Here is a 19,409-nt window from a genome sequence, read left to right on the forward strand (position 1 = left end):
TAACTAAATACCAATTATTTTCTAATTTTGAGTTATCGAAGAGAGAAAAACTTTCAACTCAGATGTGACAAATCTTTATTATGTAAAACAAGATTTTCATTTCAATCTTTTAAAAAAAACAAGTTAAAGTGACTGCAGAACCTTTTGTGCGCAAGGAATGTTTCATCCGATAGTTTAAAAAATGGGATGCTTTCTGGACATCCTTTGGTAGTTTCAAGTGTTGGCATAGGCCTCTGTAGACAAAATAGTATTTTTTTCATTTAAAAAGCCAGGTAGGAAAAACCCTAATATTGTTAAAATATACAATGGATACTACTGAAGTCATTCATGTCAAAGTACATTCCTGTGCACCACCTTCCAACAATGACAGAAGAGAATCCAAAGAACAAATGGACTGGTTGACCACAGAAGCCCCTCCAGCCTTCACTGCATGGGCTCCCTGTGCCTCTGGTGCCCAGTTCAGACCAGTGATATCTCCCACATGCCGTGTTCTTGTGATGTCGCGCTTGGCGGTACATGAGAGGTGCTGTTTGCAGGAAGGGCCGTTTCTCCCGAGGCGCAGTTGTTTGCCGCACCTCCAGTTTACACGAGCGCCAGTGGAAAAAATCACAGCAGTCACAACGACAGCAGCAGTGCGTTCTCACAAATGGCACCTCCGCACGAAACACAGCCAACCCCCTCCCCACACGCACACAACGCATCCACCCAAACACCCTGAATCAAACCCAAGTTCTAAGGGCAGGTCTTGGGAGACAAGTCCTCTGCTTTAACAACTCTTCTGATGGCAAAAAACAGTCATCTGCCAGTTCTAGACTTCCACAGGTTTCCCAACAGCAGTAGTTCAAGTCCAGGCTGAACAAGCGCAACAGAAGATACAACGGCACACGCTCATTTTGACCAAGGACTTTCCACAGGATGGCCGCCGGGATGATTCACAGGCTCGGGTTCAATCCAGTATCCCGGGACAAGTTTACCCTGGCGAAGACACAGAGAGAACTCAGCAAAATACACTCATTATGCCAATTATGTACTAAGGGCCAAGCCCGTTGCATTCCAGAATACAATGGGCACTAGATGGGGGGGGGGGGGGATGGAGTGGAAGAACTCCGCAGATGGCCTCCCCCTGCCTCCAGGACTCGGAAAGGCTGCAGGGAGCTGTTGGGGAACTCACCGGCAAGGACAGCTCAAGTTTTGGTCTTCACAGAAATAGGATTCCGCTCCTGGAGGACCTGAGTGCCCATCGCCACACCCTATGCTCTTCCCCAGCCATTAAGGGTTCATCAAGGAGCCCTGAAAACCTTACCTTTGTTTTGAAGATGCTGCACTTGCTCTGAAGGTCAGAAAGATGTGAATCGCTCTCCCTGTCCGTGACCTGGGCTCCTGCTGTATCCGCAAGGCTGCTAGTACCAGACTGGGTGTTGTAACCACTGTCCACCTGGCAGGAAGAAACGGCAAGGCAAGAGGGACTGTCAGTACCGGTGGTCTGGAGACAGAAGCACTGCTGGCACATGGCCAGGAAGGACAACAGCAGCAGTGCCCAAACTTCAGATGCAGGCTAAACCCTTCCCAAGCTTCCCTTTGGTACTGTACTTCCAACGGTGCTATAATTGTTGGGGATTGTATAACACGAAAATAAAGAGCTGAACCAGTAACTGGATATTAAGAACACAAGGCCGAGGCCGCTGGTCCTAAATTGGTAAAAATAATTTATTCCTCAAACTGAAGCCTCCAAAAATGCTATGGCAAGTCTCCCGTTTCTTAACATTAAAGCAGTGGTCCCCAACCTTTTTATCACTGGGGACCGGTCAACGCTTGACAATTTTACTGAGGCCCGGGGGGGGGGGTAGTCTTTTGCTGAGGGATGTCGCTGCTGCCACCTGAGCCCCTGCTCCACTTGCTTTCCCGCCGGCGCCCCTGACTTCCCGCTGCCCTCTGGGGGGCGCTGCCAGCAGCAGCTGTGCAGTGCCACACCAAGGGGGAGCCTCAGCTATGGCGGCCGCTGGAGAGCACCAAAGGTGAGCTGGAGGCAGAGTGGCAGGGCAGCCCCCAAGGCAGCAGCCCAGTACCAACTGATCTACGGACCGGGACCGGTGCCCAGACCGGGGGTTGGGGACCACTGCATTAAAGGACATGAAGAAATTGAGGGATATTAATTGGTAGACTTGTGGTCAAGTCTTAATGCTCCAAGGTTGCAATTCACTAACATAAACATTTGTTAGCAGACTTAATTCTTAGCCCCTCTAGGAACAGGCCTGTGAGATAAGAAAGGTGAGTGGGTCAGCGTTCCTCTCTCTCTCACTAACTCTATGGTAAACAGAGTTCCTGCCTGCAGGGAGAGTCAAAGACAGGAGCCATCACAGACTTATCTTCTAACAGAAATTCTCATGGTGCAGCGTTGCGTTCCAGTTTTTTTCTCATTAGTGTACCTTTTCTACTGGACTGATGGACTTAACAGCAGCTCCTGACAGGTTGGCCTACCTCCAGAACCAGAGCCTTACCTGGATGCTGCTGCCCTCGCAGGGACTGGTGCTGCTTTCGGCCAGTGGTGAGAGGCACATGCACGACCCTTCTATGCTCAAGGCAGCCACCGGCAGGCCACCGTTCTCCATCGACCCCTTCACCGAGTGGACGTCCAGGGCCTCCTCCGCATCCGCCATGTCCACTGTGCGGTTTTCAATCAAGCTGCCGAGATCACGGGGGGAGGTCAGCCCTTGCGCAGGGGTTCCAGGGCACTCGGGTGATATGGACACCTTGGCCACCACCAGGTGTTGACTGTGAGCAAAGCCGTCCCCATTCAGCGGGCACAGACTGATTTTCGGGAGAGGGGCATCCTGTTCTTCATCAACGCTCTCAGGGGTGGAAGGCAGGTGGACAAAGGAGGTCTGGTATGCTGGGGGGGCCCGGCAAGCCACGAATCTCATGGGCGAACAATTTCGTAGCGGCGAGCACTCCACAAAAGAACTTCTGGTGGGTGGAGGAGTTGGGCGGCGAGAATTCGGCTTAGAAGGAATGTCGGGCGAGCGGAAAGTAAACCGTCCTGTATTTAGGAGAAGACGGGGGGACACACAGAATATATATATAATAATCTGTCAAACTTCAGGATACGTTTTCCTGAACAAGCTTGCATGCGCAGACACAAACACACGCATACAAGATGCACAGATATTTACAGATGTAGAAAGCAAGACCAAAAGAACCATCTCTGTATTTTAGGGACCCGGCCTGAGGAAAGCAAACACAAAACCACAAGAAACTTTCCCGAAAAATGACTGCAAAATGCATTCAGCAAAGCTGCAAGAGCAGAGAGTATGGTGGGAGGAAGTGGGGAAATGGGCACACGGTTCCAAGGGGCGAAGAATCTCAGCTTCCAGCAGCAACCTCAAAAGGACCGAACACCATCAAAACAATGTAATCACCAAGCATCACAAATTATACATACATACATACATACATACAATACAGAACACAACTCTACCTGACTTAACCCAACACGCACCGCAGCGTACCTGACAGTGGCGTCTTTCTTATCTGAATGCCAATTGGAGAGATGGATGGAGAAATGAGGTTTGCGGGGCTCCTCTCGGTGGTGAGGCTTCCCAAGCTGTTAGTCCTCATGTCACCTTGCACTGGGCTGGAGGAAAACTGGCCCTTTGAAGACACAAGGAAAGCCGCTGTTAACGTTAAACGTACAGGTATCCTCAAAAGCTTATCACTTGTTCTCCTAAGGCTGCCAAATTCTTGCAGACTGAGAGAGGCTCAATTTCTCGTTCAAGTCGAAATTCCAACACGGTTTCAATAATGCCTCCCGCTTCTGTGCATGCTGAATTGGAAGCATCATCTAGGATAGCCTCTCTCACCTTTCGTATTGTTGAGAAACCCCTGAAACGTCCACGCTTTGAGAAACCCCAGAAATGGCACCACTGTGCAGAATATGGTTGGGAAGCAGAGCTGTGTGCACACTCACCTGGGGCCAGTCTCCCTCTCACCCCCCCTCCATGCCCATCGTTGGTCCTTTGGGGGAGAGGAGTCAGAGCGACAAGGCCATATATGGTCATATCACCCAATAAATATTTTAACATATTTAAAAAATATATTAAAAACTAATCCACTTCCACCCATTTGGGGAGACCCTCCCAGGGCTGTCAAGAAGACATGTCGCTGCCTTACCACTCTGTGCCAAAAGAGGCTCTCAGGGCAGTGTATATCATAACAATTTTAAGTTTTAAGGCATTCAAAATGGAGTTGTTTTTGCCTCTGATCTACCACAATCTCAGTGAGGAGCCAGATCCCCCGGTGGGGGTCCCCCCGACTGCCAGAACTCACCCACCCCTCCACTGTAGATCAGGTGGCCAGCAGGGGGAATCACCCGAAAAGCAAAGAGCAATTGCCCAGTTACAGCGATGTGCCAATGAGACCTCAACATAACCTGGAAGCGATGTAGGCATGTCAGGGCGCCGCTCTGGTTTCAGGGCAAAAACTCTATGGTCGATGCTAATTCACCCCAACATCATTTCTGGGTCACATTGGAAATCACGTGGGCATGTCACTGAAATGTGTGAAGAAACTCCGCTTCCTAGTAAGCTCCCCCCCCCCCACACACACACACACACACGCACGCGCGCACACAGGCTGTCTGGAGGGATCTGGAAGCCCCCTGGCCAGAGCTCCAGCTGATTTCTGGTGCTTGTGCCAGCTCTGACCAAGAGTCAATAGGTCACAGAAATCGAGACAGCACAGGTGAAAGAGGATCTCGCCACAGAAGGCTGGTTGGACTGCCCCCAGAAGACACACACCTCCCCCATTACAACAGCACCAGTGGGGCCACCGAGCTATCATCCGTATTGCCGGATGTGCATCACCAGCAAGCAGCTTACTGAGCTCGGCGTATTCAGGGGGCTTCTGCAGCGGACTGGGGAGAAGTCTGTGGAGCAGAGTCCCCTGAGCGTGGCCGGGACGTCAGGCGGAGTCTGAGGCGAAGGGGACAGGTTCTCCGATAGACTTCCGTTCTCGTCGAGAAACAGCTTTCTCCTCAGCGAGGAAGTGCTGAGGCTTTCCTGAGACTGGTCTGCCAATTCATCTGGTTTAAAATAAGCACCTGAAGAAGAGCAGGGAGGAATAAACCTCAGGCGTCAAGGGATCTGCACGCATTCAAATATGAGGGAGATTCCCCCCGTTTCAACCACGTAAATATAAGCAAAAGGCTGTTTACAAAACTGTACACTGGCTTGGCAGAGCCACATCAAGCAAATCTTTCCCCTTGTCTCTACGCCAGGGGTAGTCAACCTGCGGCCCTCCAGATGTTCATGGACTACAAATCCCATGAGCCCCTGCCAGCAAATGCTGGCAGGGGCTCATGGGAATTGTAGTCCACGAACATCAGGAGGGCCGCAGGTTGACTACTGCTCTACACAATGCTGTTGCAGTCCATTTTCTCAGCACCTGACTGGTATCTGCCCTGGCAGTAGTCATGTCCTTATGAAACTTAAGCCTATTTTGTTGCTGTAGCAACATGAAATATGCCATTTTGTAATTTATTTAGCATTTAGGAGTGTATTAAGTAGCATGTTTAAAGTAGAAAAACCTTAGTTTTCTACCAGCAAAAAATGCAAATATTACCAAATATTTGCAAAAAATGCAAATATTACCAACATGGAATCAAGAGAGTTGCAAATTTTTCTTTGCTATGCAAATATTTCATCCCCTACAGGACAAAAATATATTTCATCATTTGTTTTTCAGTGCTTCCCAAATTTACACTATGCCTCTCCAAAGGAGGAATTGGGGAGGAAGGAATTCTATAGTATTTTATACTATACGTTTTGAATAAAAGATTGCCTTAAAAGCCAGCTTAGCTTGGTGTAGTGGTTAGGAGTCTGGACTTCTAATCTGGAGAGCCGGGTTCGATTCTGCACTCCCCCACATGCAGCTAGGGTTTCTACTGTGTCACAAAACTCAATGCAGCCAGCTGGGTGACCTTGGGCTTGCCATGGCGCTGATAAAACTGTTCTGATCGAGCAGTGATATCAGGGCTCTCTCAGCCTCACCCACCTCACAGGGTGTCTGTTGTGGGGAGAGGAAAGGGAAGGCGACTGTAAGCCGCTTTGAGCCTCCCTCGGGTAGAGAAAAGCAGCATTTAAGAACCAACTCCTCTTCTTCTACTTCAAAAGAAGAAATATTTTGAAAGATTGAAAGTTGGGGGGGGGGGGGATTGAGAAAAATAAGAAGATTTCTCCTTGTGTATTTCCAGGTTTTCACATCTGTAGTCAACTCAGGGGAGACAGTACAAACCTTGACTGAGCAACCGTCTGACTCAGGGCCCTTGAAAACATGGTGGCTGGGGGGGGGGAGGGGGCGGAGCATGAGCCTCCATCCCACTGAGTCGCGATCCACAGCAGGATTAGGCCCCGGTTGCATTTTGAAAAGTTTAAAAACAATCTTCCAACTGCCACCACATCCTCATGGCAGACTGTGGTTTCTGCTCCTCAGCGGGAGGCAGCCTCGTACGCTCTTCCGTGCACTCCCAACCACAGCCAGAAATTCGCTAGAAATACTCTAGCGAATATTCGCTAGAAAGAAAAACTTTCGTTTTACATACCTAATATTTTTTCCAAGTCAAAATCCACTGGCAGAGATAATACTGTCTGGCAAGCGGCTGTAATGACCAAACATATCATTAGGGACATAGACGGGGTCTCGAGAGAGATGGGGGAGAGAAAGGGAGCAGAGGGGGGAGAGGAGGAGAGTAGAACACCCGTTACAAAGACAGCTTTGCTACCCCACTCCTAAGCAGAAACGTGATAACTTTGGGGAACACTTTCTTTGTTTAAACTCAAAAGCCCATGCCACAAGGCACTCCCCCCCCCCCCCGTCTCATACCAACCATTGGTTTTCCCGAGGTGCCCGGCTACTTCTCTGCCGATTGGGGAAGCGCTGATGAGTTCAATACCTGCAACACATGGAGAGGACCCCAATCCCATATCAAGATAAGCACATGCATTAAAGAAAGCCCCTCCTCTTCAAACACCTCATCAGGTACTTCCAAAAAGGAAACACCTTGTCAGCTTTGACAACGGACCCTCAGGGGTTTCTTTCCGAACTCTCAGCACAGTCCTAGGCGGCGTTTGGCCAAGTAGCTTGGCGGAGGATAGTCCCGCAAGAGTGTTACTCGCCTTTGTGGCCTGGAAGGAAGAACCAGCTTTGGTAGTGTTTCCCTGGTCGGTCACCTGGAAGCCCAGCAGATAATCCCAGGCCAGTAACTTTCCCTCAACCGAACAACTCCAGGGGATGGCTCGGCATATAAAAGCCAGCACAAGCCCCTGAAGACAAGAAGTGCTGCCCTCAGAATATTGAGTTCAAGACTCATGCTGCTTCGCCTGCTACCTACATTGTATCTCCAAAGGCTTTTGAATACGGAAAGATCATTGAAAACAGAGCTGCCCATCCACAATGACCGGGCTGATGCAGGCCTAGCCAGGCTCAAGCTCCGACACCTGGCCGTAAGAGCTGCACCAATCCTGCAATCACAACATTTCTATCTGGGGAATGAAAGGCTGCAAACGCGGATGAAGCCAGCTTCACCCAGTATCCATAACCTGTTGAATACCAAGGAGAGACCCACAGAACATGTCTAGTCCTGTACAATACAGAAGATGGCTAATAGACCACAAACAGGCCTTGGCAGCTGTGCAGACCTGTGATTCAATCAGGGCAAAATATCAGGCCCTGATTGTGACTGCGGTGCAGCCCGTCAAGCTACTTTCCATCGGTCACAGGAATGTGAGCATCGTGCTCTCCAGGGGTGTGTGACAGAGCTCTTTGTCCTCTCCCCAGCCATGACTGAGTGGACAGAGAGCTTAGATACCAGTATTTAGAGGGCTTGCCCAATCTGTCTGCATAACCAGCTTGGTGTAGTGGTTAGGAGTGTGGACTTCTAATCTGGCATGCCAGGTTCGATTCTGCGCTCCCCCACATGCAGCCAGCTGGGTGACCTTGGACTCGCCACAGCACTGATAAAGCTGTTCTGACTGAGCAGTGATATCAGGGCTCTCTCAGCCTCACCCACCCCACAGGGTGTCTGTTGTAGGGAAAAGAAAGGGAAGGGGACGTGTAAGCCGCTTTGAGCCTCCTTCGGGTACAGAAAAGCGGCATATAAGAACCAACTCTTATTCTTCTAACTGTCGTACCTACTGGGCTGCAGGTTTTGTGATTGTAGGATTCCTGTGTGTCATCTGTACACCGCCCGTGGCGCCGCGGGCGCCACGGACTAAATAAAACAGTAAGGGGTTCTGGGGCGGGATGTGTCCGGGATGAGGAAGGGTCCGGATTGGACCCTTCCTCATGACAGACAACCGGAGGGACCAAACGGCAGGCGCGAAGCGCCTGCCGATTGGTCCCTCCGATTCCCAGCCCCAGCAACTGCGAGCCGCGCTCAGCGCGGCTCGCAGTTGCTCCCGGCCTGACGTGGTGAGAGGCGCGAAGCGTCTCTCACCGCGTCAGGCCGGCCCCAAGGAAGCCCCCGCCGCAAACACAACACAAGACTCCAGCCGCCAAGAAGCTGCAGAAAAAAAAGAAACACCCCCGGAGGAGCCTTTCGCCGCTAGCGCGACGAGAGGCAGCAGAAAAAAAAACCCCTGTAGGAGCTCCAAGCCGCCGCGCCGACGAGAGGCAGCAGAAAAAAATTAACCCTGTAGGAGCCTTTCGCAGCTCCACGCAGCAGAAAACAAAACCCTGAAGGAGCCTTTCCCAGCTCCAAGCAGCAGAAAAAAAAACCCCTGTAGGAGCTCCAAGCCGGCACGCCCACGAGAGCTAGCAGAAAAAAAAAACCCTGCAGGAGCCTTTCACAGCTCCAAGCAGCAGAAAAAAAAACCCTGTAGGAGCCTTTCGCAGATCCAAGCAGCAGAAAACAAAACCCTGAAGGAGCCTTTCCCAGCTCCAAGCAGCAGGAAAAAAAACCCCTGTAGGAGCTCCAAGCCGGCACGCCCACGAGAGCTAGCAGAAAAAAAAAACCCTGCAGGAGCCTTTCACAGCTCCAAGCAGCAGAAAAAAAAACCCTGTAGGAGCCTTTCGCAGATCCAAGCAGCAGAAAACAAAACCCTGAAGGAGCCTTTCCCAGCTCCAAGCAGCAGGAAAAAAAACCCCTGTAGGAGCTCCAAGCCGGCACGCCCACGAGAGCTAGCAGAAAAAAAAAACCCTGCAGGAGCCTTTCACAGCTCCAAGCAGCAGAAAAAAAAAACCCTGTAGGAGCCTTTCGCAGATCCAAGCAGCAGAAAACAAAACCCTGAAGGAGCCTTTCCCAGCTCCAAGCAGCAGGAAAAAAAACCCCTGTAGGAGCTCCAAGCCGGCACGCCCACGAGAGCTAGCAGAAAAAAAAAACCCTGCAGGAGCCTTTCACAGCTCCAAGCAGCAGAAAAAAAAAACCCTGTAGGAGCCTTTCGCAGATCCAAGCAGCAGAAAACAAAACCCTGAAGGAGCCTTTCCCAGCTCCAAGCAGCAGGAAAAAAAACCCCTGTAGGAGCTCCAAGCCGGCACGCCCACGAGAGCCAGCAGAAAAAAAAAACCCTGCAGGAGCCTTTCACAGCTCCAAGCAGCAGAAAAAAAAACCCTGTAGGAGCCTTTCGCAGATCCAAGCAGCAGAAAACAAAACCCTGTAGGAGCCTTTCCCAGCTCCAAGCAGCAGAAAAAAAAAAACCCTGTAGGAGCCTTTCACAGCTCCACGCAGCAGAAAAAAAAAGCACCTCCTGGTGTCCCCTGGGTCCTAGCGCCCATTGCATTCCTGGTTGCAATGGGCTTTCTTGCTAGTATGGCACATAAATTAATACTGCTTTGTCTGTCAGAAACCCACTTTACCTCTGAGGAGCCGTACAAATGTCGTGATGCGATTCGCCAACCTCTTCAGATGTTTCTGTCCCACTGAAACTAGGGAGACGGGGTCAGCCCAAAAAGACATCTCTCCGGAGGGGTGATCAAGAAGTGACCGTTTCATCATCACAGAAGGAATAAAAACACTTACACCGAGTTGAATTAAACGGAGGATCCTGCTTTCCGTTGTGGTCAATCCAAGGAGACGGAACTATCAAGCTTTTGGTGAAGAACTGAAAGGGAAATTGAGATTCATGTACACCCTTCATAGTACATGCAGCTAAGAAGCATTATAGGCGTGTAAGTGACAACCTTTCAGTTCTTGGTTTGATCGTAGCATTTTCCAGTACTCCTGATTAAACCAAATACCCATCCTGAGTAAAACGTCTTTCTCAAAAGCCCCAGCTTGCGGAGGTGTTAAGACTGCAGGTGACAACTGATTCACAGGAGACAGGCTGGTAGAGAAATACCATCCCTCAGTGCGAGACATTTTGGGGCCGTACGATCATCTGCTCTTCCTCTCCCCACACACTGTGAGGAAGGCGGAGCTGAGAGAGTTCCAAGAGAACCGTGAATGGCCCAACATGACTCTAGCATCTCAGAAAGGAAAGTTACCTCTTCGATGGCTTTCTGTCTCTTTTCTTCTGCCTCTTTATCTACCCTGCAAAGAGGGGACAAACAAACAAACAAAGAGCTGTTGGCTCACGGCAAGAGAAGGCAGCCGATTTCCCACTTCTTGGCAACTTTCCCCTCGGGCAGCAAAAGCCAACTTACCTGGCATGGCTTAAATACAAGGCCTGCCGGCGGACGTCTTCCGAGTCAATTTCCACCGGGTTGATTAACGCAATCTCATCTATAGACCACACAAATTTTCCCGGAGTCTAAAAGGAGATGAGAACGGCATGATTTACACAAGCAGCAAGCGGCTTTCCATTTTAAAGAGTGGCCAGGGCGGAAGGGCGGGAACAGAGAAGCCCAAAGACAGAAATCTCAACACACTGGATTCCTCCGTTAGGAGATCAGTAAATGGAGAAATTATGATGGAGAAAAGAATACAGGTTTCATTTTATGTTTTAAATTAACCTTTAGGGCCGCTTTTAAAATCTTTTGACCATGGAAGAGCCCCTGAAATCATTTTGCAGACTTCAAGGAACCCCGGAAGTGGTCAGTTGGCCCTGCCCCATCCCTGAAAGTGACATCACTGCCTACCCCTTTAGGCCTCCCTTTGCTCCTTCCCCTTGCTCTGCCTCCTGTAGGCCAGAAAGAAGAGCAGGAGCTGAGAAAACAGCCTGGACCCCCCCCCTCCCAGTACCAAAACACTCCAGAGTACTGTGGACCCCCAGACCCCTTGTTGGGATTCCCTGCTCTAGGGTTACTTGTCCAACTAGCAGGCTCTCTCATACTTCTATAGGTCATGATTTCCCATGGAAAGTAAAACACTTTTAAACGTACACCAGAGGTCTCAGCAGGGTGTCCGAGGGCACACAGACGCCTTCCCTGGTCCCCACAAAGTGTTTTTAGAAAGTGGGAGGAGCTCTTGCCTAGCAAGGCTTCTCATTGGCCTTTGGAGATTTGACTGACAGCACAGATTTCTTTTCTAATGGAAACATGGCTATGGGAGCAGCCACCAGCTCAGCAGACAGATCTTCACCCTGTGATTCAAGGTCAGCTGCGGCAGGCACCTTGGGGATGGTTCTGCCTTTTGTGGCAGCCATCCTGCAGCTGTGCCCACCGATGGCGTCATCATTTCAGAGGTTCCTGCAGGCTGGAAATGGTTGGAGACCCTCGACTGATACCCTGGAAACTTAATTTCTACTAGATGCTGCCACACAAAGCTAACAAGAACTAAAACTGGAAATGTTTCCCAGGGGGAGGTCAAACTGCGGCCCTCCAGATGTCCATGGACTACAATTCCCATGAGCCCCTGCCAGCATTCGCTGGCAGGGGCTCATGAGAATTGCAGTCCATGGACATCTGGAGGGCCGCAGTTTGACTACCCCTGCAAGACCCTAGAATTCCGCAGGTCCAATGGCTGAGATGCTGATACAGACATCAAAGGGCCATGGCTCTCTGGCAAAGCATCTGCTTAGCACACAGAAGGTCCCAAGTTCAATCCCCAGCATCTCCAGTGAAAAGGACCAGGCAGCAGGTGATGGGAAAGACCCTAGCCCGAGACCCTGGAGAGCTCCTGCTGGTTTGAGTGGATCATGGGTCCGGTGTAAGGCAGGTTTGGGTGTTCATGTATTCTTCCACCAGTACTTTCCACTTGGGACAGGAGTTCAAAACCGGCCTTGCTTCATAACTTGGTCGAACATGGGAAAGCGTATTCCCACATTCGTCCTGTCACCAGCCAAGAATTCTGCAAATGCCATAGGACAGGGGCAGTCAACCTGTGGTTCCCCAGATGCTCATGGACTACAATTCCCACGAGCCCCTGCCAGCAAACGCTGGCAGGGGCTCATGGGAATTGTAGTCCATGGACACCTGGAGGACTACAGGTAGACTACCCCTGCCATAGGAAATATACCTGTAACTGAATCACTACCACGCGATTGGACGATGACTATGTCCAAAGGAACGGAACAACCAGCGGCCAATGAGAGTCACTTACCAAAGAGGACTGGGTGGGCTTAAATAACGAAGGGCTTGACAACGTCGGTTCTTGAAGATGGCTATAATCGCTCGGGCTTTCAAAGGGGTTTTGGAGCGGGAGTCGTCCAGGAGTCTCCGGGGTGATCTGCATTTTCATTTCTTTGGCCCCACTCATTGCACCGGGTTGTGCCTTTAAAAAGCAAACAGAGAAGCTGTTTTTGGTGGACACTTGTACAACGGTGATTTCTAAATGTCCTACCTTCGGGGAACTCTTTCCTCTGCCATGGAGCCCACCCTCCCCCAAAGCAGCCGGTTTCGCTAGGGGAACTTACTGATGTCAGGAGATCACTGAAGGTTAGGAAACTGAGGGGGGCTCCAGCCCACTGAACCCTGCTCCCCCCAAAAAAAATCCCACGTTTGTTTCCTGAATGCCAGCAGGCTTCCAGAGAGTGGGTGGTGGGGAAGCAACAGAAGGTGGCCTGGTAGAAAGCACAGAGGGCTGTTGCAAGAACAACTGGACCGAGACCCAGATCGGTCAGTTGAGCATGCTGTCTCTCTAGACCAGGGGTAGTCAAACTGCGGCCCTCCAGATGTCCATGGACTACAGTTCTCATGGGAATTGTAGTCCATGGACATCTGGAGGGCCGCAGTTTGACTACCCCTGCTCTAGACCCATCCAAGGCTGCCAGGAATGAGAAAACCCAGCACACACAGGCCATAAGCACAACACAAACCAATTTGTGCCAAAACAACGCAAGTCAACGGCACCTACAAGCCAACAGCGGACCCATCCAGAGGCGTCAGTCATGACCCAGCTATCCAGCTTCCTTCCCTCTGGCCTACCTCACAGGGCTGTTGTGGAGATCGACAGAGGAACTGGGCCTGGGGTCAAGGCAGGATTGTTTAAACAATGGGCAGCTCTCCCACCGACTGGAGCCCCAGCAGGCGAGAGGCTCAGCGCTTCGATCCGCAGCTTCTGCAGAGCCGCGGACAACGTGGAATCAAGAGCTGCAAAGGGAGTCAAGGCGCACGCCCCATTCGCCCGGCTCGGCCTTTAACTCCCCGGGAATGCGTCCTCCTTTAAACCAGCCAATCCGCTAGCGCGACATCCCTCCCGGCGGGCCAATCACGGCTCAGAGCGGGAGCTGTTTCTCTCTCCTGTCTCGGCGTTCGAACGTTCTCCTCCTACCGGTTCACAGGAGACAGGTGGGCGGAGCTTCGGGGGCGGGGGGCGGAGATGTCAACGACCAGAGAGAGAAAGCGCCGCGTGCGCCTGCGCCTGGGGGGAGGTCAGAGGCGGACGGAGACGCTAAAGAGCTAAAGCGAGTTCCGCGACTAAGAGGCAATTCCGGTTACTGAGTGGAAAGCCGAATAGCCAGCTCGGGATCGGGAAAAACCTGGAGACTTTGGGTGGTGGAGCCAGGAGTGGGCGGGATTTGGGGCAGGGAGGAACTCAGTGGAGTCTAATGCAATGGAGTCCCCCCTCCAAAGCAGCCCTTTCCTCCCGGGGTCTGATCTCTTTAGTCTGGAAATTAGCTACATTTCCACGTGATCCCCAGGAATTCTAGGGGATCCCAGGAATCACCTGGGGATGGGGTAGTCAACCTGTGGTCCTCCAGATGTTCATGGACTACAATTCCCATGAGCCCCTGCCAGCAACCACAGGTTGACCCACTGAGATCCCCGCCGTCCCCAGGTGCAGCCCTCGACTCCCAGGCGCTTCCCAACCTGGATCTGGCAGCCCTCCCTCCCTGCCGGTGGCCAAGGGGGCCTGGGCAGCCCCAGCAGAGACCCTGCCCTTATGCTCCATCCCTCGCCTCTCAAGCCTGGGGGCCACCCTCTTGGGGAGGGGGGGAAGGGGGTGTCTGCAGTCACGCGGGCAGCAAGAGGGTTCGCTGTCGAGCCCGCAGTGTTGATAAACGCGACAGAGGAAAAGGCAGGGCGGCTTTCCCTTCCGGGTGACGGGTCGCCCTCTTTGAGGCTGCTAGGTGCCCTTTTCCGTCATGGCGAATCCCGCTGCCAATTTGAACGCGGTGCGGGAGACCATGGAGGGTGAGTGAGGCCGTGTTTCTTCAGGGCGGGCGGAGGGTCTCGTTTTCCCTTGCCGTGGCCAGCCAGGTGCCCCTAAAGGGGCTTTGGATACCGAGGCTTCCCCTTCTCCCTGTAACTAGTCAGCAGGGGTAGACTACCCTGGACGATGGAGGCTCTATTGAGCCCTCTTGGTCAATGCTGATGGGGGTTTAGTCATGGATGCCCCCCATTGCATCACTTAGTAGTGAGTTCTGTAAGCCGTGCACGAAATCGCCTTGCCTTTTGCTTCTGCAGAGTCAGCTTCCATGTTCAGGACAGTCCTGCTGGATCAGATCAGCATCCCACGCAGTCCAGCATCCTGTCTGCAGATTTGGTGCCTCTACCTCAAACGCCCCCACCGCCAGGTCACTGAATAGGCTTAGGCTAGATTTCCCTTTCACTTTAATGGCTGCATCAGGTACAATGGAGCCAAATCGATTCAGGAAGACCGAATCTTGCCGAATCGAGTTGGCTTTAGTGACTCAGTACCCAGATCAAATCAGAGAATCATGGCTTGGCTTAAAAATAGCAATAAAACCTGATAAGGCGTTCATTCAGGTCCCACCCCCCCCCCCCCCGACTCTGCTAAAGCGAATGCACATCCCTAGTCCTGAATGAGCATCCAACTTCTGTTTGAAGTTTTGTTGTTGTTGTTGTTGCAGTTCTGTTTGAGATCTCCCGAATACTAAACACTGGTCTAGATATGGAGACGCTCTCCATTTGCGTGCGGCTGTGTGAGCAAGGGATAAACCCCGAGGCCCTGTCGGCGGTCATTAAAGAGCTACGTAAGGCTACAGAAGCGCTGAAGGTAAGGCAGGTTGGTGGGAAACCACCCAAAGCCATTCAGGGCACTCAAGTAGATGGTGTTAGCAGTGTCAACAGCTCCTGGTCGCTTAATGCAGGGGTAGTCAACCTGTGGTCCTCCAGATGTTCATGGACTACAATTCCCATGAGCCCCTGCCAGCTAACGCTGGCAGGGGCTCATGGGAATTGTAGTCCATGAACATCTGGAGGACCACAGGTTGACTACCCCTGGCTTAATGCACAAGATTCTCCAAAACTCTGAGGCAGGGTATCCTGTGGGTGCAAGGGGACCAGCCAACCAAGGATTTTTAGAAAGTCAGTGGGGTGTTTGACCATCCGGGCTTCTGAGTTGCTTTGGAAGCATCGTCCACCACAGTGCAAGGACCTTCACCCCATGAATGGAGACCATCTGTGCGCAGGCGAGAAAGCAATCTTAAGCAAGATGCTCATGTTAGCAAAGGCATCCTTTAAGAATTAAAAAAATATGTTTTATTATATGCACCAGAAGAACACGTATTAAACCATTTAATATCACATACAAAAATAAACGATCATAAAACATGGTAGCGATTAGGGAGAATCAGTTGCGCTGAGGCCCGCTCCCATCCTCTCCCCAATATCATTTGACCTTGGCATGCCCCCTCTTGCACAGTGGGTCCAAGGATATGGGCTGAGGTGTCAGCAATATGCAGACTGCACCCAACTCTTCTCTGTTAAAGAGCGGCCAGGTTAGTGTCTGGATGAGCATTTGAAGGCGGTAACTGGAGGGCTCCTGCAGAGTCACTTGAAGCATAACCCCTCAAAGACAAAGGTCCTGTGCTAAGGAAGAAAGGACCAGAAGAGGAAGCCTGCCTTCCCTGTCTTGATGGACTGTGGTTAGCAACTTTGTGCTCTGACAGCTTAGGAGTGATCCTGACAGCGGAGGCTTGGGTCACTGATGTGGATCATCAGGCATTTTATCATCTTTGCCAAGCAAAGCTACTAGTGTTAGGAAACTGGCCCCAGAAGACCTAGCCACAGTGATCCATGTGACGGTCACCTCCAGACTGGACTACTGTGACTTGTCCTATATGGGCCAACCCTTGGGTCTGATAGCATTGTCGTTGACTCAGTGGACAGATTCAGGCAGTTCATCAGACCCGATACAAGGAAAACAGTGGTAGAAGGAAAGTGGGAATCCAGAGAGACCTTAGAGACCAAAAGAGTTTAATTCTGCATGCCCACGAGAGCTTCTGCCCAGAATGAAACTTGGCTGGTCTTCAAGGTGCCACCAGATTCAACCTTTGCTCTCTTGCTTCAGACCAACACGCTTACCCGCTGGAATCAGTGGATCTGAGGAAATGTGCCTGCACATGGAAGCTTATGCCAGACTTAAACTTGCTTGGTCTTCAAGATGCCTCTGGATTCAGACTTTGTTCTGGGCAGAGGGCAGTAAGACTAGTGGTGTTAAAGTACCTACTCTCAAACTCTTCCCTTCTGTCTGTGTCCACCTTGAAGGCCAACACTGTTTAATTCTGGGTGTAAGCTTTCATGGGTGGGCACGCTTCATCAGATGCAGACGTACCCAGAATGAAGATTTATCTGTTGCAAAGAGGCCACAGGACTCGACCTTTGTTCTGCTGCTTCAAACCAACACGGTGTCCCACCTGAATCTAGTGAAAGAGGGATGGGAGGAAACAGTGTATAAGAAAGCGGCACATTATAGATCAGGAAGACAGGATTTAGAAACGCTATGAGAACAGAAATTAACCTGCTGGGGGCAGTGATGCTCCGTATTCCTGGTGCTCCTGTAGGTCTGACCTTGCGGGTGACCTCCTGATGATGCCTGGGTTTGGGCCGCTGAATGGATGCAATGTTGGACCAGATGGGTCAGTGGCCTGATCCAATACAAAACCAAAACAGAAACAAATCCCAACCTAATTAGACAAGTTAGAAGGTAGAGCTAGAAGGAACATTTAAAGTGCACTACAGTAAAATTTAGGGCTTGCCCAGATATAGAGTGGTGATCCTTAGAAATATATTTTAAAGTGTGGGCTCCATACCAGAATATTTTTGACGTATTACATAGATTAGCTGGCGTTTCAACATGAAGACTTTCTTAGCCACTCAGCAAGCCCTAAATTTTACCGTAATTGTGCATTTTAAATAACTTGACCACTGAGGAAGACCCTTTGGGTCAAAACATGTTTGGTCTCGGTTTCATGGATTAAATGTAATATGCAGTACATTATCGTGATTTATATGTGCATGTTATTGTAGTAAATATTTGCATTTTAAATTTTCCTTCTAGCTCAGTCATTGGCCTGATCCAACATGGCTTCTCTTATGTTCTTCTGTCTGGGGCTAAATCTTGCCCACATGGGCCTCATGATCCCCAACCTGGCCTTTCAGGTGGCCAGAGGGAATTTTTCATCATTCATCAGTAGAAAAGCTGCCTGAGATCCGACCCCAAGTCTGTAATGATGCTGTTAATCGTGCGTGCTCATTTTTGGTGCTTCTGCTGTAACCAAGCCCTTTTTCCTAGGCAGCCGAAAACATGACCAGCTGATTCTGCCGCCGAAGAACGTTGGGCTTGGATCCCATTGGAAACACAAGACTGACGCCTGGTGGGAAGTTTCGTCTGTTGCAAACGTGGACATTGTTCATTGTGTGTGTCAGTTTCCAAACTCCTCTCCCGCCCGAATCTTCCCTAAAGACAACATACGTGGAATTTCTGAATGCTTATTAACTGCCGATCCTTCAACTCTCCGTTTTGAATGTTAGAGACAAAATGCTGTAAATGTTGTAATTATGTTTTCTGCATAGTACTGTTTTGTAAGCGTAATTTCGTTTTATGTTTTCGGCACAGGACCTTTGGTGGTCTTTCAGATCTACAAAAATGAACTCCCATGACTTACTGGTTTTACCTACTGTGGTTTGGTTGAAGGATTGGGTTATTATGAACTCTCCTCCCACCCCCATTTTTTTTTTTAACAAAAATAAACCCTTGCATGAAATGGAATCTTTGTGGCAGACTCTGCCACCCTATGCAGAGTTACACCCTGCTGATCCCATGAGTCTACTTGAGGGTGGTTAACTCTGTTTTGGATTTCAGCGGGAGACAGAAGTGTGGTCAGTTTATATATTTATTTTTTGTCTCATCAGGGCTTATAAACTTTATAAAAGAGCTCTAGATTTTTGAGCTGTTCTCTCGGAGAAGTTTAGAGAAGTACAGACTCATGCACAAATGTATCAGAAGCATGTGGCACATGTGATTTGCCCTAATGTTGCTTTCTGCTGGATGTAAAATGCAGTTTGGCTTCCAATCATTTGGGGATGTGGTGGGGGGAGGGAGTTAAATGCTTAGTTTTGTTCTGCCCCAAACAGCAAGGGCTCAGCTGGTTTTTCCCCTGGGTTCTTTTCAGGTCCTCTCTCCATTTTGTCATTTTGCGCTACGCAGACAATAAGGGAACACGGCTGTCCCTTGGAAAGGTTATCTAGCTTAGTTGGGGAAGAGCAAATTATGTTTTTGATTCATGGGGAGAGGTTGCGATCCTGCAGTTTCATTGGGCAATGTTCATTTCACGAGTGTGGAAATGTTGTGCATAAATCAATGGTAGAAAATGCGTGAAATGTTCAAGTCGTAGTCCTACAGAAAACAAGGGTTTTTATATGTTTACTGATAAAAGAACCTCACTTCGTTTAAGCATCAGTTGTGTTTTTCTCTGTCCCTCTTTCTCGTGTATTGGCTTCATCCTTAAGTATGGGATCCTTGCCATTCAGTTCTTGTTATTTATATATCTGCAATAAAAAAAGAGCAAACCCGTTTCCTTGCATTTTACCTTGGGATGCAGAAAGGCAAAAGAAAAGACCCCCTTTCATTTCCTAGTGTCACAGTCTATAGATCTGGGTAGCGATCCTAATTTATTGTCTTCAGCCAGTACAGAACAGTGCAATGTTGGATGTTCAGTAGCCAACACCTTAGTGGAGGGGTAGTCAAACTGCGGCCCTCCAGATGTCCATGGACTACAATTCCCATGAGCCCCTGCCAGCGAATGCTGGCAGGGGCTCATGGGAACTGTAGTCCATGGACATCTGGAGGGCCG

At 50.2% G+C, this 19,409-nt stretch overlaps 2 protein-coding genes across 3 annotated transcripts; one reads left to right on the forward strand and one right to left on the reverse strand.

Annotated features, from left to right (window-relative positions):
* Nucleotides 1-91: 91 nt before the first annotated feature.
* On the reverse strand, nucleotides 92-13,624 carry BORA (BORA aurora kinase A activator). Of its 2 annotated transcripts, XM_077343997.1 has the most exons (12): nucleotides 13,294-13,623; nucleotides 12,470-12,640; nucleotides 10,633-10,739; nucleotides 10,474-10,519; nucleotides 10,010-10,091; nucleotides 6,881-6,946; nucleotides 6,596-6,652; nucleotides 4,875-5,095; nucleotides 3,507-3,648; nucleotides 2,499-3,037; nucleotides 1,304-1,435; nucleotides 93-975 (listed from the first exon to the last, which is right to left on the reverse strand). In XM_077343997.1, the coding sequence occupies exons 2-12, from the start codon at nucleotides 12,623-12,625 to the stop codon at nucleotides 889-891; spliced, it is 1,635 nt and encodes a 544-aa protein (XP_077200112.1). In that variant the 5' UTR covers nucleotides 12,626-12,640; nucleotides 13,294-13,623; the 3' UTR covers nucleotides 93-888. The 2 variants fall into 2 exon arrangements, with proteins under 2 accessions (XP_077200113.1, XP_077200112.1); XM_077343998.1 differs by lacking the exon at nucleotides 6,596-6,652 and having other exon boundaries at nucleotides 92-975; nucleotides 4,875-5,077; nucleotides 13,294-13,624.
* A 723-nt stretch (nucleotides 13,625-14,347) lies between these two features.
* Nucleotides 14,348-19,130, forward strand: MZT1 (mitotic spindle organizing protein 1). The gene is made up of 3 exons (XM_077343999.1): nucleotides 14,348-14,502; nucleotides 15,183-15,328; nucleotides 17,849-19,130. The coding sequence occupies exons 1-3, from the start codon at nucleotides 14,454-14,456 to the stop codon at nucleotides 17,870-17,872; spliced, it is 219 nt and encodes a 72-aa protein (XP_077200114.1). The 5' UTR covers nucleotides 14,348-14,453; the 3' UTR covers nucleotides 17,873-19,130.
* Nucleotides 19,131-19,409: the final 279 nt, after the last annotated feature.

This window comes from Paroedura picta, chromosome 6 (assembly GCF_049243985.1).
Source record: "Paroedura picta isolate Pp20150507F chromosome 6, Ppicta_v3.0, whole genome shotgun sequence".
Lineage (NCBI taxonomy): Eukaryota > Metazoa > Chordata > Lepidosauria > Squamata > Gekkonidae > Paroedura > Paroedura picta.

Bases quoted from the DNA above. Each gene is read 5' to 3' on its own strand.
- BORA (XM_077343997.1), bottom strand. From the start codon at position 12,625: ATGAGTGGGGCCAAAGAAATGAAAATGCAGATCACCCCGGAGACTCCT. The intron at 5,096-6,595 runs GTATGTAAAACG...GCTCTTCTTCAG, and splicing joins TGACTTGGAAAAAATATTAG to GTGCTTATTTTAAACCAGAT. The intron at 3,649-4,874 runs GTAAGCTGCTTG...GTGTCTTCAAAG, and splicing joins CCCTGAATACGCCGAGCTCA to GGCCAGTTTTCCTCCAGCCC.
- MZT1 (XM_077343999.1), top strand. From the start codon at position 14,454: ATGGCGAATCCCGCTGCCAATTTGAACGCGGTGCGGGAGACCATGGAG. The intron at 14,503-15,182 runs GTGAGTGAGGCC...TTGTTGTTGCAG, and splicing joins GGTGCGGGAGACCATGGAGG to TTCTGTTTGAGATCTCCCGA. The intron at 15,329-17,848 runs GTAAGGCAGGTT...CCTTTTTCCTAG, and splicing joins AGGCTACAGAAGCGCTGAAG to GCAGCCGAAAACATGACCAG.